At 40.7% G+C, this 16,222-nt stretch overlaps 1 protein-coding gene and 1 long non-coding RNA gene across 4 annotated transcripts in view; one reads left to right on the top strand and one right to left on the bottom strand.

Annotated features, from left to right (window-relative positions):
- The window catches only part of MAST1 (microtubule associated serine/threonine kinase 1), a 90,458-nt gene that overhangs the window by 44,051 nt on the left and 30,185 nt on the right, over positions 1–16,222 (bottom strand). For 2 of the 3 annotated variants that reach the window (XM_081937992.1, XM_081937994.1), the window contains exon 1: positions 7,743–7,945. The exons of the other annotated variant lie outside the window; for it this stretch is intronic. In XM_081937992.1, the coding sequence (XP_081794118.1) occupies positions 7,743–7,828 (86 nt within the window). In that variant the 5' untranslated portion in view covers positions 7,829–7,945. Of the gene's footprint in view, positions 1–7,742; positions 7,946–16,222 lie in introns of those variants that run through there. 3 annotated transcript variants of the gene reach the window in all.
- LOC309385055 lies at positions 5,095–6,038 on the top strand. The gene is made up of 3 exons (XR_014174151.1): positions 5,095–5,177; positions 5,269–5,428; positions 5,677–6,038. It is a non-coding gene; the product is annotated as an uncharacterized lncRNA (long non-coding RNA).

Raw genomic sequence — 16,222 nt, 5'->3', positions numbered from 1 at the left:
CAGCTCAATTTGACGGACTATTCCAAACTGTAGCAGATGGTTACCTTTTGCAATCTCCCACTTGATTACAAGCTCAGCAATGAAATATGAAGTTGGATTGTTCCACTGAGTCAGACCATTGATCTGCCTTACACAATGTTGCTTGTTTTGATTACTAGGTCTCAAGCTGACAATTTTCCCAGCCCTGCTGCTTGAACTCTGTTAACCGTAGAAGTTTGAAGCAGAGACCTCTCTTTTGTATAAGTGAAGTATGACCTCCTTCTGGGGTCAGGCCAGTTTTGTTCATCAAGTCATGGATCCAACATGGCGTATGACGCAAACCTACAGCAATGGGAGCCCATTACAAATGGGAAGGACTTATCAACAGATGTTGCCAAAGTGGAAGGATTTACTAAGTTCCCTCATTCCTTCAACCTGACTTCCAACTGGAGCTCTAAGTACTAGACTCTCTCTTTCTTTCACTCTCTCACACATATTTTTAAAATGTATAATTTTTGGATCCATTCTTGACAACTAGAACCACCAGATTTTCAGCTTTTTTCTCCCCTGAAAGACAAACAGGAGGGCGTTGGCTGTTTGAGAAGCTCCATTCACAATAGCAGAACAAAAAAATAATAATAATCAATAAATAACATTTGTAAGCATCATTAGCAGCCTTACTTTCTCTCCCAAAAATTACAGTGCCTTTCACCCACGGAATAGAAGACTCAATTCCATACTTGTCACACCTTGCCATGATGAGACTGTGAGTAATTGTCATATTATAGGCAAAATATGCAATAAGCAAAGCACTCAAAACAAAGATCCTCTGCCAGAATATATACAGTATGTAATTGGGGCTGGTACCATTTAGATGTGCGCCTTGACAAGGACCAGCTAGGATTACATTGCAGTTCTTCAGGTGCAAGTGGTTGGATTTTGGCATTATTCTGCCAACTCTTGTTCAGTGTTGTAAAAGCACTGCGGTGTAGGTTACTAGCTATAGACAAGGCTGGATGTCTGCCCAAGCCTGCTGCTGTCAGATCCTCAGGTTGCACAGTAGCTCAGAAATTGTCTGGTCAGTTATTGTGAGCTATTATTTGCTGATGTGTAGCAGTCCTGATATCTACTATGTGTTACAATTCCAAGCTGACAAAATATGAACATATGGAATGGGAAAAGGGCAGGTAAGTATGTAAGAAGAAATGTCAAGGCAGTTTGCTCTTCTATACGTCTTTACTGAAAAACAGTCCTGTGAAGGGAGGGAAGGTACATGTCATAAAACTATATTCTGATCAGTCACAGGGAAGTAAAAATGAACATATTTAATTGTTCATGTTCTCTCCATCTTTCTTCTATGCACTTCTTCTTCCTTAAACAATATTAGGATGTGATACTCCAGGCAATAATGCTTTCTGAATGACTGTAACTTGAATATATTTTTCATAATTTAAGATGTGTCATATCTGTCAGCCTACATGTCTTACATGTCACTGGTCCAAGAAAACCTGTAGCATCACAAACATGGTAATCTTGAATGATTTGCAATACTTCTGTTTTTGGATATTATAGTGACTAATCATGAGAGGTTGGTAAGATATGTTGGACCAATATCCATGACTTCTCAGCACACAAATCCATCTGGTCTCCTCCCTCCACTGCTCGTCTACAGAGCTGGAAAGGTTGGGGGCACTGTCCTAAAGCATTAAGAGGAATCATTTAGCACCTTACATTTAAAATCCTCTCAAAGTTGAACTGGCAGAACATGGTGATGAGCCTTGGTGGCACAGTGCTAAGAGTGCAGTACTTCAGGATGGCTACTCCTGCTGCCTGCCAGCTGCCTGCAATTTGGCAGTTCAAATCTCATCAGGCTCAAGGTTGACTCAGCCTTCTATCCTTCCAAGGTGGGCAAAATGAGGACCCAGATTGGGTTTTTTTGGGGGGGGGGCAATATGTTGAGTCTTAAACTTCTTAGAGAAGGCTGTAAAGCCCTGTAAAGCAGTATATAAGTCTAAATGCTATTGCTATTTGTTTTCCCTCGGACCTATTAATCTTTGCAAATAAACCTAGAATCCTTTGCAAAAATAAAGTCTTGAATTGTGGGCTACAGCTTTCTTAAAAATATTTTTTCATTTTATACAAGGTAGTCCTAGACTTACGACCACAATTGAGCCCAAAATTTCCATTGCTAAGAAAGACAGTTTTTGACTTTTTGCCCCATTTTACAATCTTTTTTTGCACAGTTGTCAAATAAATCACTACAGTGGTTAAGTTAGTAACACAGCTGTTAAGAGAATCTAGATTTCTCACTGACTTTCCTTGTCAGAGGGTTGCAAAAGGTGACCACATAACACTGGAATACTGTAATAAATACATGCCAGTTGCCAAGCATCTGAATTTTGATCACATGACCAGGAGGATGCTGCAATGGTCGTAAGTGTGAAAAACTGTCATCTTTTCCAGTGTTTCTGGAACTTCAAATGGTCACTAAACAAATGGTTATAAGTCAAGAACTACCTGAGTTATACAGGATTTATAGCATAGCTAATATTAAAAGAAACAACAATACGCATAAGAAAAATTATCAGTAATGAATCTATCTTTCTCTAAGTCAAACTTGGCTTGAGCAAACTTTCAAATAGAGGAATGGACTCTGAAAAGAAGAACCAATGAGCATCCAAATTGTTGCTTTATATCAAAGGATACCACTAAAAGTTAAGTCACCACTTGTTAGCCAGACATAATTTCCAGCAACTTCCTTTTCCTTTTTTGAAGCCCTGGACAAGCATGAAATATTTGAGAGGGGGCAGATATTTTACTTGAACTGAGGAGAAAAAAAAAGATAAGTCTTCCTCCCCCCAAAAAAATTTCTCCAATTTTGCTGTAAATGAGAACACACTCGACCATCCTTTCATCCTTTTCAATTAATTAAGAGGCAAGAGGAAACGAAGGACTTTTCTGCAGTGATAAAATGAAGGTTATGAATACCTATAAGATTAGTTATGATCAAGGAGAGATTTATGGAATCCTGCTCAACAGCAATTACTATTCCTGGAAGATGTAAAAGTCCTGATGTGTGTCTGATCTCTACAAATATTTCATTCTAAATTACTTAATGGTATTAGAAGTCAATCCTTATGATTTCCAAATAGTACACTTGATTCTGATTAATTTGATTAATCAAACATCTGGAGAGCAGAAGGATGGGGAAAAAACAAGGAAAAATGTTAAGAAACACACACACACACCATTTTTCATAGATTGTTGTTCTATGTTGAATTTCCCCAACCATCAGAAGTATTCAGAGAGCACCAAGAACCCCACATATTTGTTTTTTTTCCAGATAATTCTTTTAATTCCATATCTAAAGTTAAAAATTCCATATCTACAGACAAAACCGCTTATAGATAAACTGTAGATATCTTGTGAAATGCAGCTTGGACACTCTTCTGCCACCTGAGGTTACAGGCAATCTATCCCAAAGCTTAATAATTATCAAATATGCTTGAACTATGACTCATTCTGGTTGTTAAAATCTCTAAATAAGGGCTGGGATTATGGATCCATCCTTTCAGAAAGAAAAGATCTGGTGCGATTTTAAGTTTGCAGGAGTGGTTTTTTTTTAAAGAGCAAAGTCTTGATAATCTAAACCAAACCTCATTACTACTAACCATTTGTAATATTTTGAATTATGTATGTTTACGGGCCTAGTTCAAAGGCTGATATTATATTATTCTGTAGCTGTGGTCAAGAAATCCCAGGATTTGGGCTGGATTGGGAAGTTTTTAAAAAACGGCATTGAAAGTGAAAGAAATCCATTTCTATATAGCTCTTGGGAGTGAGTGAGTGAGTGAGTGAGTGAGTGAGTGAGTGAGTCTGTCTGTCTGTCTGTCTGTCTGTCTGTCTGTCTGTCTATCTATCTATCTATCTATCTATCTATCTATCTATCTATCTATCTATCTATCTATCTATCTATCTATCTATCTATCTATCTATCTATCTAATTTATAAGACTGCCCATCTCATAAGAAGAGACTCTTTTTGCAGCCTACAGCAAAAAGAGAGAGAGAGAACAAAAACAATAAACATGCCAAGCACAATCATTTTTAATAAGAAAGCAAACAAGAGATTTGATAATCAATAAAACCACCTCAAGATCTCATTGTCTGCTGAGACCCAGAGGATCTATGACAAAGCCAAGCCTTGAGGGACTTCAGGAAACTAAGGATGGATGGAGCTGGCCTCATTTTGGGGTGTGTGGGGAGAATGTTCCATAATGTGGGTGCACCAGCAGAGAAGGCTCGCCTCCTCAAGCCTACCAAGTGTGATTCCCTAAAAGACAGAGCCTGAAGCGTGCCTCCCTTGCCCTATCTGATGGGAAGAGCAGATGTAACTGGGGAGAGGCAGTTCTTCAAATTTCAGCTGAGCTTTCAAAAACAGGAGATTCACGCATAACCTTTGATTATCGAAGATATCCAACTTATAGAAACTCTTGTACAAATTCACATACTTCATAAAAGACAATGTAGGAGGAGCCAAGCCACGCATCTTACGAAGTGAGTGTATGCATTTTAATAAATTTCTTAGTCTGAAAAGATGTTACTGGACACTTCATAGAAGAATAATTAATCAGGCTGGGTGAACTAAACTGGTTCCTTACATAATTTCTTAAGATGTTACTTACACACTCTATAATTAATCATTATGTGATTTCACATCACTCCATGATTCATAGCTGTCTCCAATGAGAAAGATTAATTAAAGTTTGGAATAATTTGGAAAGTTCATCTTCTGGGCAACGGAAGGAGAAAAGCCTCAATCCCAGAAGTCCTATGCCAGAACCTTACTGCAAGACAATATTATGAATTACTTTTACTTATTACATAGCAATATAATTGTTGGTTTTTATTTATTTTATTTTTGTTGAACTTTCTAAGGGGGCCTGAAAAAAATTATCATAAAAATGTGGCATATTTATGTATAAAAGATTAAAGTGAGTCCTTGAGACAGAACAGTGAACCCTTCTTTGAAGGGAGGACTCATTCGTTTGCATAACTGGAAGTGAATAGGATTACGTGTTTACAATTCATATTCAGCATTTCCATAGTGCTTTAAAGAAAGTGCAGCTGGCTTGTTCTGGTGTCAGGTCACGCATATGCAAAAGAGCAGTGGGATTGGTTTTTAAACAAGCTGGACATGTGAGTTGAAGGTCCCTTCTCTTTCTTCATACTGCTGCTTCCAGAATTTTTATTCCAAAATTGATTTTAACTCCCAATTTATGTTTCATAGGACTAAAATATATAGGTAATGAAGTACTGGGAAATACTTTAGAGGCATTCCCTATCTGGACTGCAAAATTCCAGATGACCTCTAGAGTTGGAGGCGGATTTCTACGTCCGTCTGTCTGATTGCTTCCATCTATACTTTGGACCTTCACAGCCTAATTATGGTATGTCAACCCTTTCATATGGGGGTAAACCTGATTGCACGCAAACTATGTTATCTTCAATTTTTCTAGTCCTGGTACCCAATAGAGATTTTGGCTAGGGAGGGTGGGGGTTGTGATCTAATCAGGATTGTGATAATTTTGAAAATGATTAGGAAGAAGTAGATCAGATTCTTGCAAGAACAAACACAATTCTTTTTGGGGGAAGGGGGGAGACACCATAACAATGGTTATTCTGCATTTCTTTTTAGGCTTGCATGGAAAGCCGAAAAAATCAGGCTGCCTTAGTGAATACCAAGATGCTGCTGTTGTACAAGGTAGAAAACATTTGTTCTGGATGTATGCCACTACATTCGATATATATGGACACCAAGTTAAAGAAGACTAGAAAAATGAACGAGGGATGTGGTTGTGACTATTAAATTTGGGCTAGCCTTTAATTTGCAGCTATGTCTCCAAACACTTAAAGAAATCATAGCCAAGATTTAGAAAGTAATAGGAACTGTTTTTTGAAATCATTTTTCCAACTCCGGTCCCCAAACTACATTTAAATTCCTGCTTAATTATTAAGTCTTTCAGTTCTCAGACTATCCTACTTGGTCAATCTATTGAGAAATAATCTTTACAAACGCTGCTCAGAATTCCTCAGCGGAAGGAGGATAAAATGTGAGGGGGGGGGAGCCATTCAGCCAATTAACAAATTAGAAATATTCTTCAAATAAAGTAATTCTTGAATAACTTAGAACACAGCTTTCCTATAGATGGAGCAATGGGGCAGAAGATAGTTCTATCTCTTCTCAGGTTCAGCTCCTTTCTTTTGCTACAAATATTGTGCTTTTTAAGTCTCCCAGATATTATGTCCTTTAAAAAAGCCTAAACTTGCTTTGTTAAGTGTCTTTTACTATTGCAATTCCATGCAAAGAGTTACTGTAAACCACCTGGACACTAGTTGAGCTATATCATATATATCTATGTCGATTATACCCTTGCATTCCCCAGGACATGTGTATCTCCTGCATATGTCTACTTTCTCATCTTATCTTTTTATTGAATTATTAAGCCAAAATCCATCCTTCTGATTATCAATGTTTAAACAAAGGGCCTATTCTCTCTACAGAGAGATAAATGAGGCACAGTTAACTGAACCTCTCCAGTGGAAATATGTAAATTTCTAGTATGTTAGCACAACAGTGAGACCTAAATGCAAAGATTAGCTGTGCCATAATCCTTAGAGACCTGCAGAGATAAGAATGCAGCTCTGCAGCCAAGCAATCCTGCAGTTGTGTTGCATTAGGTGCATAGTGCATATTAGAAGCATGGCATCTGCATCTATTCCCAGGCTTTACCCACCACTACCCTCTCATCCCAATAGGAACCGCATTAGTGCTGTACAGCAGTTATCAGTTGTGGTGAATAGGAGAGGGAAGAGTTTATGTTGCTTTAAAATGCGTTCCATACAATCATCTCCAAATGCTACAGAACCTGTGTCAGATTCTTAAGTGCCAGCTGTGGTAGTGATAGCATGAAAATGATGAAGAGCAGAAGCCCAAATCTCTGCCCCACCTGACTCCCTTCCTTTCAGTCTCCAGGCACCCATCTTTCTAAATCAACAGTAAAATGCCTTCGGCTCTGCATCTCTCCATCAATTCAGCCCCTCCCTCACCTTGTAATATCCCAGGTACTCTCAACCTCCCTCCAGTCCCTCCGCTAGTCTCCCCACCATCCTCAGGTTCCCCTCTGGCCATTCAGCACCCCTACGCAGGTCAGAGAGCAAAGGATTCAGACGATGGGGCACTCCTGGGCTGGAATCTGGGAGAAAGATGCAGAGAAGGACAGACCAAGAGGAAGAACATGCCACTTCTCTATAGGCTGGGTAGCATTCATATAAATTGCCTGGCTGTTGCCATGGCATCCTATTTTTCACAAGCCCTTCCCCCAACCCCTACTCCATGAACTGCGCCACATCCCCACCAGCCACTGCAGCCCCCACACCCCAGAGCCTCCTCCCCAGGGATCCTGAGCTGCCTGGCCAGGATTTGCAGGGAGGGGGAAATCACACCCCACCACCCTCTCAGATACAAATAGCTTTAGAGTCTGTAAGTTTCAAGGCAGAAAATCAAGGAGGATGCTGCAGGAGTAAGAAGAGGAAAATAATGAAAAAGAGATGGAGAGCAGGAGAAGGGATGGGGAAGAAAGTGACAGGAGCAGCAAGGACGGAGGAACAGAAGCAGGGGAGAATGGGGAGGGGCTAGCAATAGATGGAGAAGAAGAGGGAAAGAGGCCAACGCTCCCTTTCCCCCTCGGTACTGATTATTACCTTTTCGTGCGGCGAAACATGCTGCTGTCAAGGAAATCGGGCATAGAGAAATTGGAGAGCGCTGTCCACAAGGACTCAGACATCATCCCCCAGGGGGGCCATAGTGGTGAGTCTGAGAGGGTTGCCTACTGCAGAAGCTACTTCTCAGCCCCACTGGAGCAGGAGTGGAGGGGGGGGGAAGCCTTTCCTTTGGAAGAAGAAAGGAGATCTGCAATGGAGTGGGGAAGAGAGCAGCAGAGAAATAGAGGGAGTGAAGGGAGGGGCACAGAGAGAGGGCGAGGAAGGGGAGGCGCGAGGGGGCGGTGCTGTATGAGTGGTAGTGTGTGCTAGAACACACACTGAAAGTGCCTGTGCTCTGCAAATGGGTGTGGATTGTGTACACACATGTTTGTTCGGTACAAAGACAAAGGTTTGGTTCATGCAGTATTCCTTCCAGTCAAGGAGTGGAACCAAATAAGGACCCACTGCACGCAAATAATCTGATTTTTTTCTACAAATAATACACTACTTCTTAGCTACATCTGTATATATCACTACTTGGAATGCAAAGTAGTCCTGAGCTATAAAAATCCAAAGATTGTTTATGGACATCCATAGACATGCACAAGATGCCTGACTGTATGTGACGCTGTAGGTGTTGTCATCAAAAAACAAAATAAAACAAGGAACTCTACCCAAAGTTGGAACACAATTGCTTGCTTAATTTTAAACTGCTCAATCTGGGTTGAAGATGATTCATCTGCCTAACAGCAGCTGATCTACAATTTAATGCTAAAGCTTGGAAATGGGACACCTGTCATTAAATGGGGATTCTTTGGGTCAATGCAAACTGCTTACAATATTTCCAACAAGGATCCATTGTTTGTTGAGTCAGTGGGACTCAATAAAATCATTTAGAGATGGATATTAATCTGATGCTTGGGATCAAGTCAATAATAATAATAATAATAATAATAATAATAATAATAATACAATAGCAGAATTGGAAGGGACTTTGGAGGTCTTCTAGTCCAACCCCCTGCCTAGGCAGGAAACCTTATACCGTTTCAGACAAATGGCTATCCAACATCTTCTTAAAGACATCCAGTGTTGGGGCATTCACAACTTCTGGAGGCAAGCTGTTCCATTGATTAATTGTTCTGTCAGGAAGTTTCTCCTCAGTTCTAAGTTGCTTCTCTCCTTGATTAGTTTCCACCCATTGCTTCTTGTTCTACCCTCAGGTGCCTTGGAAAATAGTTTGACTCCCTCTTCTTTGTGGCAACCCCTGAGATATTGGAACACTGCTATCATGTCTCCCCTAGTCCCTCTTTTCATTAAACTAGACATACCCAGTTCCTGCAACCGTTCTTCATATGTTTTAGTTTCCAGTCCCCTAATCATCTTTGCTGCTCTTCTCTGCACTCTTTCTAGAGTCTCCACATCTTTTTTACATCGTGGCGACCAGAACTGAATGCAGTATTCCAAGTGTGGCCTTACCAAGGCATTATAAAGTGGTATTAACACTTCATGTGATCTTGATTCTATCCCTCTATTTATGCAGCCTAGAACTGTGTTGGCTTTTTTGGCAGTTGCTGCACACTGCTGGCTCATATTTAAATGGTTGTCCACTAGGACTCCAAGATCCCTTTCACAGTTACTACTGTTGAGCAAGGTACCACCTATACTGTACCTGTGCATTTCGTTTTTGTTGCTTAAATGTAGAACCTTACTCTTTTCACCATTGAATTTCATTTTATTAGATAGTGCCCAATATTCAAGTTTGTCAAGATTCTTCTGTATCTTTAGCCTATCTTCTGGAGTGTTAGCTATTCCTGCCAGCTTGGTGTCATCTGCAAATTTGATGAGTTCCCCATTTATTCCCTCATCCAAATCATTGATGAAGATGTTGAAGAGTACTGGGCCCAAAACAGAGCCTTGGGGTACTCCACTGCGCACCTCCCTCCATGTAGATGCAGTTCCATTGAGGACTACACGATGAGTGCGGTTGGTCAGCCAGTTACGAATCCATCTGGTGGTGATGCTGTCTAACCCACATTCTTCTACTTTATCTAGTAGTAGGTTATGGTCTACCTTATCAAATACCAATAATAATACTTGTCCCTAATATGTGTTGTCCTGATTGTAATTGGAGCCCTTGGATCAATACCTAAAGGGCTACCTTGCTATTTGGAAATTCTAAATTTATCGGATTTGAACATTCTGATTCTACAAAAAACCACCCTGCTTGCAACAGCTTATATCCTCCAACATTACCTTAACAGTTCCTAGGACCTTGGTTAGGATTCGAGCTGTTGAGCTACTAACCAGCCCCAAAGGCTGTGAATCTCACCAAAGATTAACATAATAATAATAATAATAATAATAATAATAATAATAATAATAATAATAATAATAATAATAATAATAATAATAATAATAATAATAATAAACCAAGACATTGGTATGCAGTTTGGAATTGACAAATGTGCAACAATGGCAACCAAGGCAGGCAAGGTTCTAGATGATGATGGAATACAACTTGAGAATGAAGAAATGATAAAGGCAGTAAAACCAGAAGGCTACAAGTACATGGGGATTTTAGAGACCTCTGACTTAATGCATAATAAAGTCAAGGAATTAACCTCAGCCAACTACATTCGACTAATTCGCAAGATATTAAAGTCCAAACTGATTGGAGGAAACATCATAAAAGCCATAAATACCTGGGCTATACCTGTAATTCAATACTCTGCAGGAATAATTGACTGGATCCAGATGGAGTTGACAGAAAAACAAGGAAGCTTATGACAATGAATCATGCTTTGCACACTAAAAGTGATGTTGACCGATTGTATCTACCAAGAGCAGAGGATGGTCGAGGACTCCAACAAGTAAAGCAGACTGTGGAAGAAGAAAGACACAGCTTGAATGATTACATCCAGAAAAGTGAAGGACCAATGATTAAGGAAGTAAATAAAGGAGGCCTTCTGAAGACAACTAAGTTAAAAGCTGAATATAAGAAAGAAGTAATTGAGAAGCGAGCTGAAAATTGGAAAAGCAAAGCTATGCATGGCCAATACTTGAAAAGTATTGAAGACAAAGCTGACCAAAAACTAACTTGGAACTGGTTAAGATCAGGAGTACTGAAAAAAGAAACAGAAGGCTTTATTTTGGCAGCTCAAGCACAAGCCTTAGCCACAAACTGCATGAAGGCAAAAATTCAACATGTTACCACCAACAGCAAATGTCGCCTCTGTAATGAAAGATGAGACAGTCAACCACTTGATCAGCAGGTGCAGCAAAATTTCACAAACTGACTACCTACAACGCCATGACCGAGTTGCTAAGATTATTCACTGGAAATTGTGCCAAAAGTTTGGATTTCAGTACAGCAAAAACCACTGGGACCATCAGGTTGAGAAGGTTTTAGAGAATGAGAAAGGCAAAATCTTGTGGGACTTCAGAATCCAGACTGACAGGCACTTGGCCTACAACACATCTGACATAACAATAATTGAAAAGAAAAAAGTATGGTCCATTGACATTGCAATACCTGGTGATGCATGAATTGAAGATAAACAGCAAGAAAAAATCACAAAATACCGGGACTTGCAAATTGAGGTTGAACGACTGTGGACAAAGAAGTCATGTGTTGTCCCAATTGTAATTGAAGCCCTCGGAGCAATACCTAAAGGGCTACCTCGCTATTTGAAAATTCTAAATTTACCTGACTTGAACATTCTGACTACAAAAAACCACCCTACTTGGAATAACTTATATCCTCCGATGTTACCTTAATAGTTCCTAGGTCCTTGGTTAGGACTCGAGCTGTTAGGCTACCAACCAGCCCCAAAGGCTGTGAATCTCACCAAAAATTACCAACAACAACAACAACAACAACAACAATAATAATATCAAGCAAGGAATTTTCCAGGGTGATTCACTTTCACCTCTTCTCTTCATCATCGCGATGATCCCGCTATCAGTAATCTTAAAAAAAAATGAAATTAGGCTACCAAACAGCCAAAGAAGCTGAAAAAAATTCACATTTATTATATATGGATAATTTGAAACTCTATGGTAAGTCAGAAATAGAAATCCAATCACTGACAAACACAGTCTGAGTATTCAGCACGGATATTTCAATGCAGTTTGGCATGGAAAAATGCGCCACTGTATCCATACAAAGGGGCAAAATCACTGCGTGTGAGGGAATTGAAATGCCCAATGGCCAACTAATTAAATGCAACAAAAATGAAGCCTACAAATACTTAGGCATTCTGCAGTTGGATAACATCAAACATGGAGAAGTAAAAACTATTGCCAGGAGAGAGTACACCAACAGAGTTAGAAAAATTTTGAAATCTAAATTAAATGGTGCAAATACAATCAAGGCCATAAATACTTGGGCAATACCAGTTATAAGATACACAGCTGGTATAGTTAACTGGACACAAGCTGATTTGGACATTTTGGACCGAAAAACCAGGAAACTAATGACAATGCACTACAGTTTACATCCACGCGGTGATACTGATAGATTATACCTGCCCCGAAAATCAGGTGGCAGAGGATTATTACAAGTGAAGCAAATAGTTGAAGAAGAAAAACATGCACTGGCTGATTATTTAAAAGAAAGTCAAGAACATCTATTACCGTAATCGAAGTAAAGAATAAAAATCTACTGAAGGCCCAACAGACGAAACAAGAATACAGAAAAGTTGTGATAAAATCAAGAATGGAGAGTTGGCAGAACAAAGCATTGCATGGTCAATTTCTGGAAAAAATAAAAGATAAAGTGGACAGTGAAAAAACTTGGTTATGGTTAACAACAGGTACATTAAAGATTATGGCACAAACCATCAATGGTAATTCCAGTGGTAATCGGCACACTGGGAGCTATTCCAAAAGCACTGGAATTACATTTAAAACAGTTAAAACTTGACAAAATCACCATCAGTCAAATGCAAAAAACTGCACTGCTTGGATCCGCACGTATATTACGAAAATATGTTATGACGTCCTAGGCCCCTGGGTGGGGCCCGACTAGTAATCAATGCCAAATCTGGTGAAACAACTGGCCGCTGTGATACAATTGTTTAATAATAATAAATTATTTTTTAAAAAATATATGCTTCCTGACTCCCAGTGTCATCCCAAGGAGACACTGTTCACAGCTGCTTTTCCCCATGTACCTTTCCAATACTGTGTGAAGTCATACAGTGGCTAAAAAAAATGAGCTGTGGAAGAAGTCCCAGGTTCAGATTTTGACTCTACATGGAGATGTTACTTACTTAGATGTTTTGCGTTTTGCACTTAATAAAGTAAAACAGATTTCTTTTCCTGACTTTTGGTCTTTATTGCATTGAGACAACTCTTCAGGGTCATATAGCCTGGATGTTTTGCAAGTTGAAGCTCCATCACTTCTGAAGGTCATTAGGTTGGAGGAAGACTAGGTAAGAGTAGAGTTTGACTAGCACTTCAAAAATACATTTACCCAGTAACTTAGCTTAGTATTTGAATCCTGTATTGCAGAAGCAGTGATTTTCTATCCCACTGAAAATAATTTTTATTATGCAAATGCAAAAACAGATTCCTGCATGTGGCAAATTAATCCAAGGGTCGATCTGCCTGAACAAAGAATTATCACAATTATGTTTCAATTATCTTAACTGCAGTACCCCGACTGAGCAAATTCTTCTTTGCATCTTTCCTGTTCTTTGCCCTATCTGCTCCCATCTCTTTCACAGCATGTTCTTATTCCTCATACAGCTATGAAAAAAGATATATTTCTTTGCCTCCACCCCAACCTCCCTATTGATGTTTGAGAGAAAAAACAAATGTTATCTTTTATCTAAGAGAGTAGTAGAATGTAATCTAATGATTAAATTGTTGAATTAGGATTAGGAAGATTTGGTGTCATTTTCATCTAATTCCTGCAAGTTTACTGGATTCCTTGAGGTAATATCACCATCACACATTCCAACCTACTTCATAAAGGTCATGTTATATAGGATGTGATTAATGTCACCTTGAGCTCTTGGGGAAAAGATGGACATTTATCTAACAATAACTCTAATAATAAATAAACCATATGATTTAGATATTCGGCTGGGCTGGGAATTTGGGCATAATCCTCCAAACAACAACAAGAAGAGGGCTCTTTGATAACACCTAGACAGACTTGCATGAAGGAGTTTACATATAATGAAAACAACTAGAATAAACATTCTGTTTTGTACTTCCTCATCATAGTGAGGTTGGAGAACAGAGTGCATTAAACCAATAATTCCTGCTGGTCCATTTCCATAACTATAAGCACTACCATAACAAATATAGATTTTGATCGCAAAGGATTTATTAGCTATTCCCCAGCATTTTGGGGTGGGGGGAATGCAAAGGATTTATTAGATTTTCTAGCTCGGACCCGAGGCAACTGGAAACTCGACACAAAACACTTTCTCCCTCCGTGCCTCTCTCTTTCTCCCTTCCCTTTCTCCGATTGGCTGGCGGCTAACTATCTCTTGAGCCCAAAAGGCTGAGGTGAAGAGTATCTCTCCCAAAGGCCCATGAGGAAGGGCTGGGGACAGAAGAGAAGGACGAACAGCCAGGTGCCTCACAGTGGAGGCGAAGTGATAAGAGATGGATGACTGGGGGAGAAACCCTGGGGGCGAAATAGGCGGGTGGAGGGCAGGAGGAGAACAGTCCCATTCCACGCTAGGATGCGCGTCTCGCTTCTCCCCCCTTCCCTAAAGGGACGTCGAAGAAGGGAAGAAGCCAGGCAGCTGTTACATTGGGGGTGGGGTGGTAGGTCAGCAACGCACCTCACACCCCATTCCCTCTCATGCAAAAAGAACACCTCCCACCAAGCCCCAATGATAAAAGTGAGCCTGGCTCCTTCCCTTCCCCGACGTCCCTTTAGTGAGGGGTAGCAGTGGGGGGGAGAAGCGAGACGCGTGTCCTAGTGCTACGGGAGACTGACAGCTCCGCTGCGTTCCTTGCCCTTTCGTCCTTGTAAAAACCTTGTGAGTTCAACTTGCTATGTTTTTTTTACAAGGGGCTTCACTGGACGAATGGGCGAGGAACGCAGCGGGGCTAACAGGTAAGAGGCACGCCTCGCTTCTCCCCCCCCCACCTGCCACCGGTCGCTAAAGGGGCAGCGGGGAAGGGAACTAGGCAGGATGCCTTTACCACTGGGGCGAGGTGGGCGGTGTTGGGCTGCAAGGTGCGCCTCTTACCTTTCCAGGTCCATCGTGTTCCTCGCCCTTTTGTCCAGTGAATCTCCTTGTAAAAATAACCTCATGAGTTCAACTTGCAAGTTTTTTTTTACAAGAGGCTTCAATGGATGGAAGGGTGAGGAACACAGTTGAGCTGTCAGTCTGGTAGCGCTAGGACGCGCACCTCGCTTCTCCCCCCGCCACCTGCCACCCCTCACTAAAGGGGCGGCAGGGAAGGGAACCAGGCAGGCTGCCTTTACCATTGGGGTGGGCAGTGTTTTTTTGCATGAGAGGGAACAGGCAGGAGGGGGTGATCGCATTGCTGGCCTGCCGCTCTTTTTGTGGCGGGCTCTTTGCACGGGAGGTAACGGGGCGTGAAGCACTTTGCTTGGCCTGCAGCTCTTTTTGCGGCAGGCCCTCTTTTTGCCTTGGAAGCTGTACCGATAGGTGGTACAGTGGTAATGGCGGGGACCAGTTGCACATGCACTTAAATAGTTGGGGGCCGATTTATTTTGGGGGAGGGCTTATTATGGCGCATGCTCTGAAAAGCCCGATTGGCCTTATTAGCAGGGCGGGTCTTATTTTCAGGGAAACACGGTATCATTTCTCAACAATTACAAATGTTTCCACTACATTGCCTCATTCCAGTCCATGAGTGACACAGATTTAACTTGGCCATACTGGGGTTAAAGTAGCCTTTCTTTTGGAGGTGAGGGGATTCTCTACCAGTGTTGGACACTTCTGCTGCTGTTTTACTATTTGTTTCCCAAAGAGCTGGACTTAGCAGGATGTAAAATTTTAAGAAAGTTATTTGGTCTACAATGCGAACCTTTACTAAGGTTAGTTGGTCTGTAAAGTTGTAGAGCCTGAACTAGCCTAACAGAAAAATAGTGTAATAGTGAAATGTCAGGACCAATACACACTCCTTTTTGTCTCTACAATAGAATGTTTAGAAGTCTCCACGTCAACAATTGGTGACTACAAAGAAAAAGGGAGAAATCCTAAATAAAAGTACTGTCTTCCCACTATTATGTTAATCATTCTTGTGTGTGCCAGCATGGAGTCTAAGTCTCCAATAGAACAGAATATTTGTAACTCAGGGTTGAACTGTGGTGTCCCTGGTGCTCTCTGAGCTTTGTGGAGGGGTTTACAGATGTTTCACTACTCACCTAGGTAACATAGTCAGTACTACCTAGTCTTAGGCTCTTCTGCACTGCAACCTTAAATTGCTTGATTTCCATGCACAGGTGGATGAAAAGAAAGCTGGCTTAAGACATTTCTTTT

Source organism: Natrix helvetica (assembly GCF_964273705.1).
Source record: "Natrix helvetica genome assembly, chromosome: 1".
Taxonomy (NCBI): domain Eukaryota; kingdom Metazoa; phylum Chordata; class Lepidosauria; order Squamata; family Natricidae; genus Natrix; species Natrix helvetica.
The sequence above is the reverse complement of the archived record's forward strand: the minus strand, read 5'-3'. Positions and strand labels throughout refer to the sequence as shown.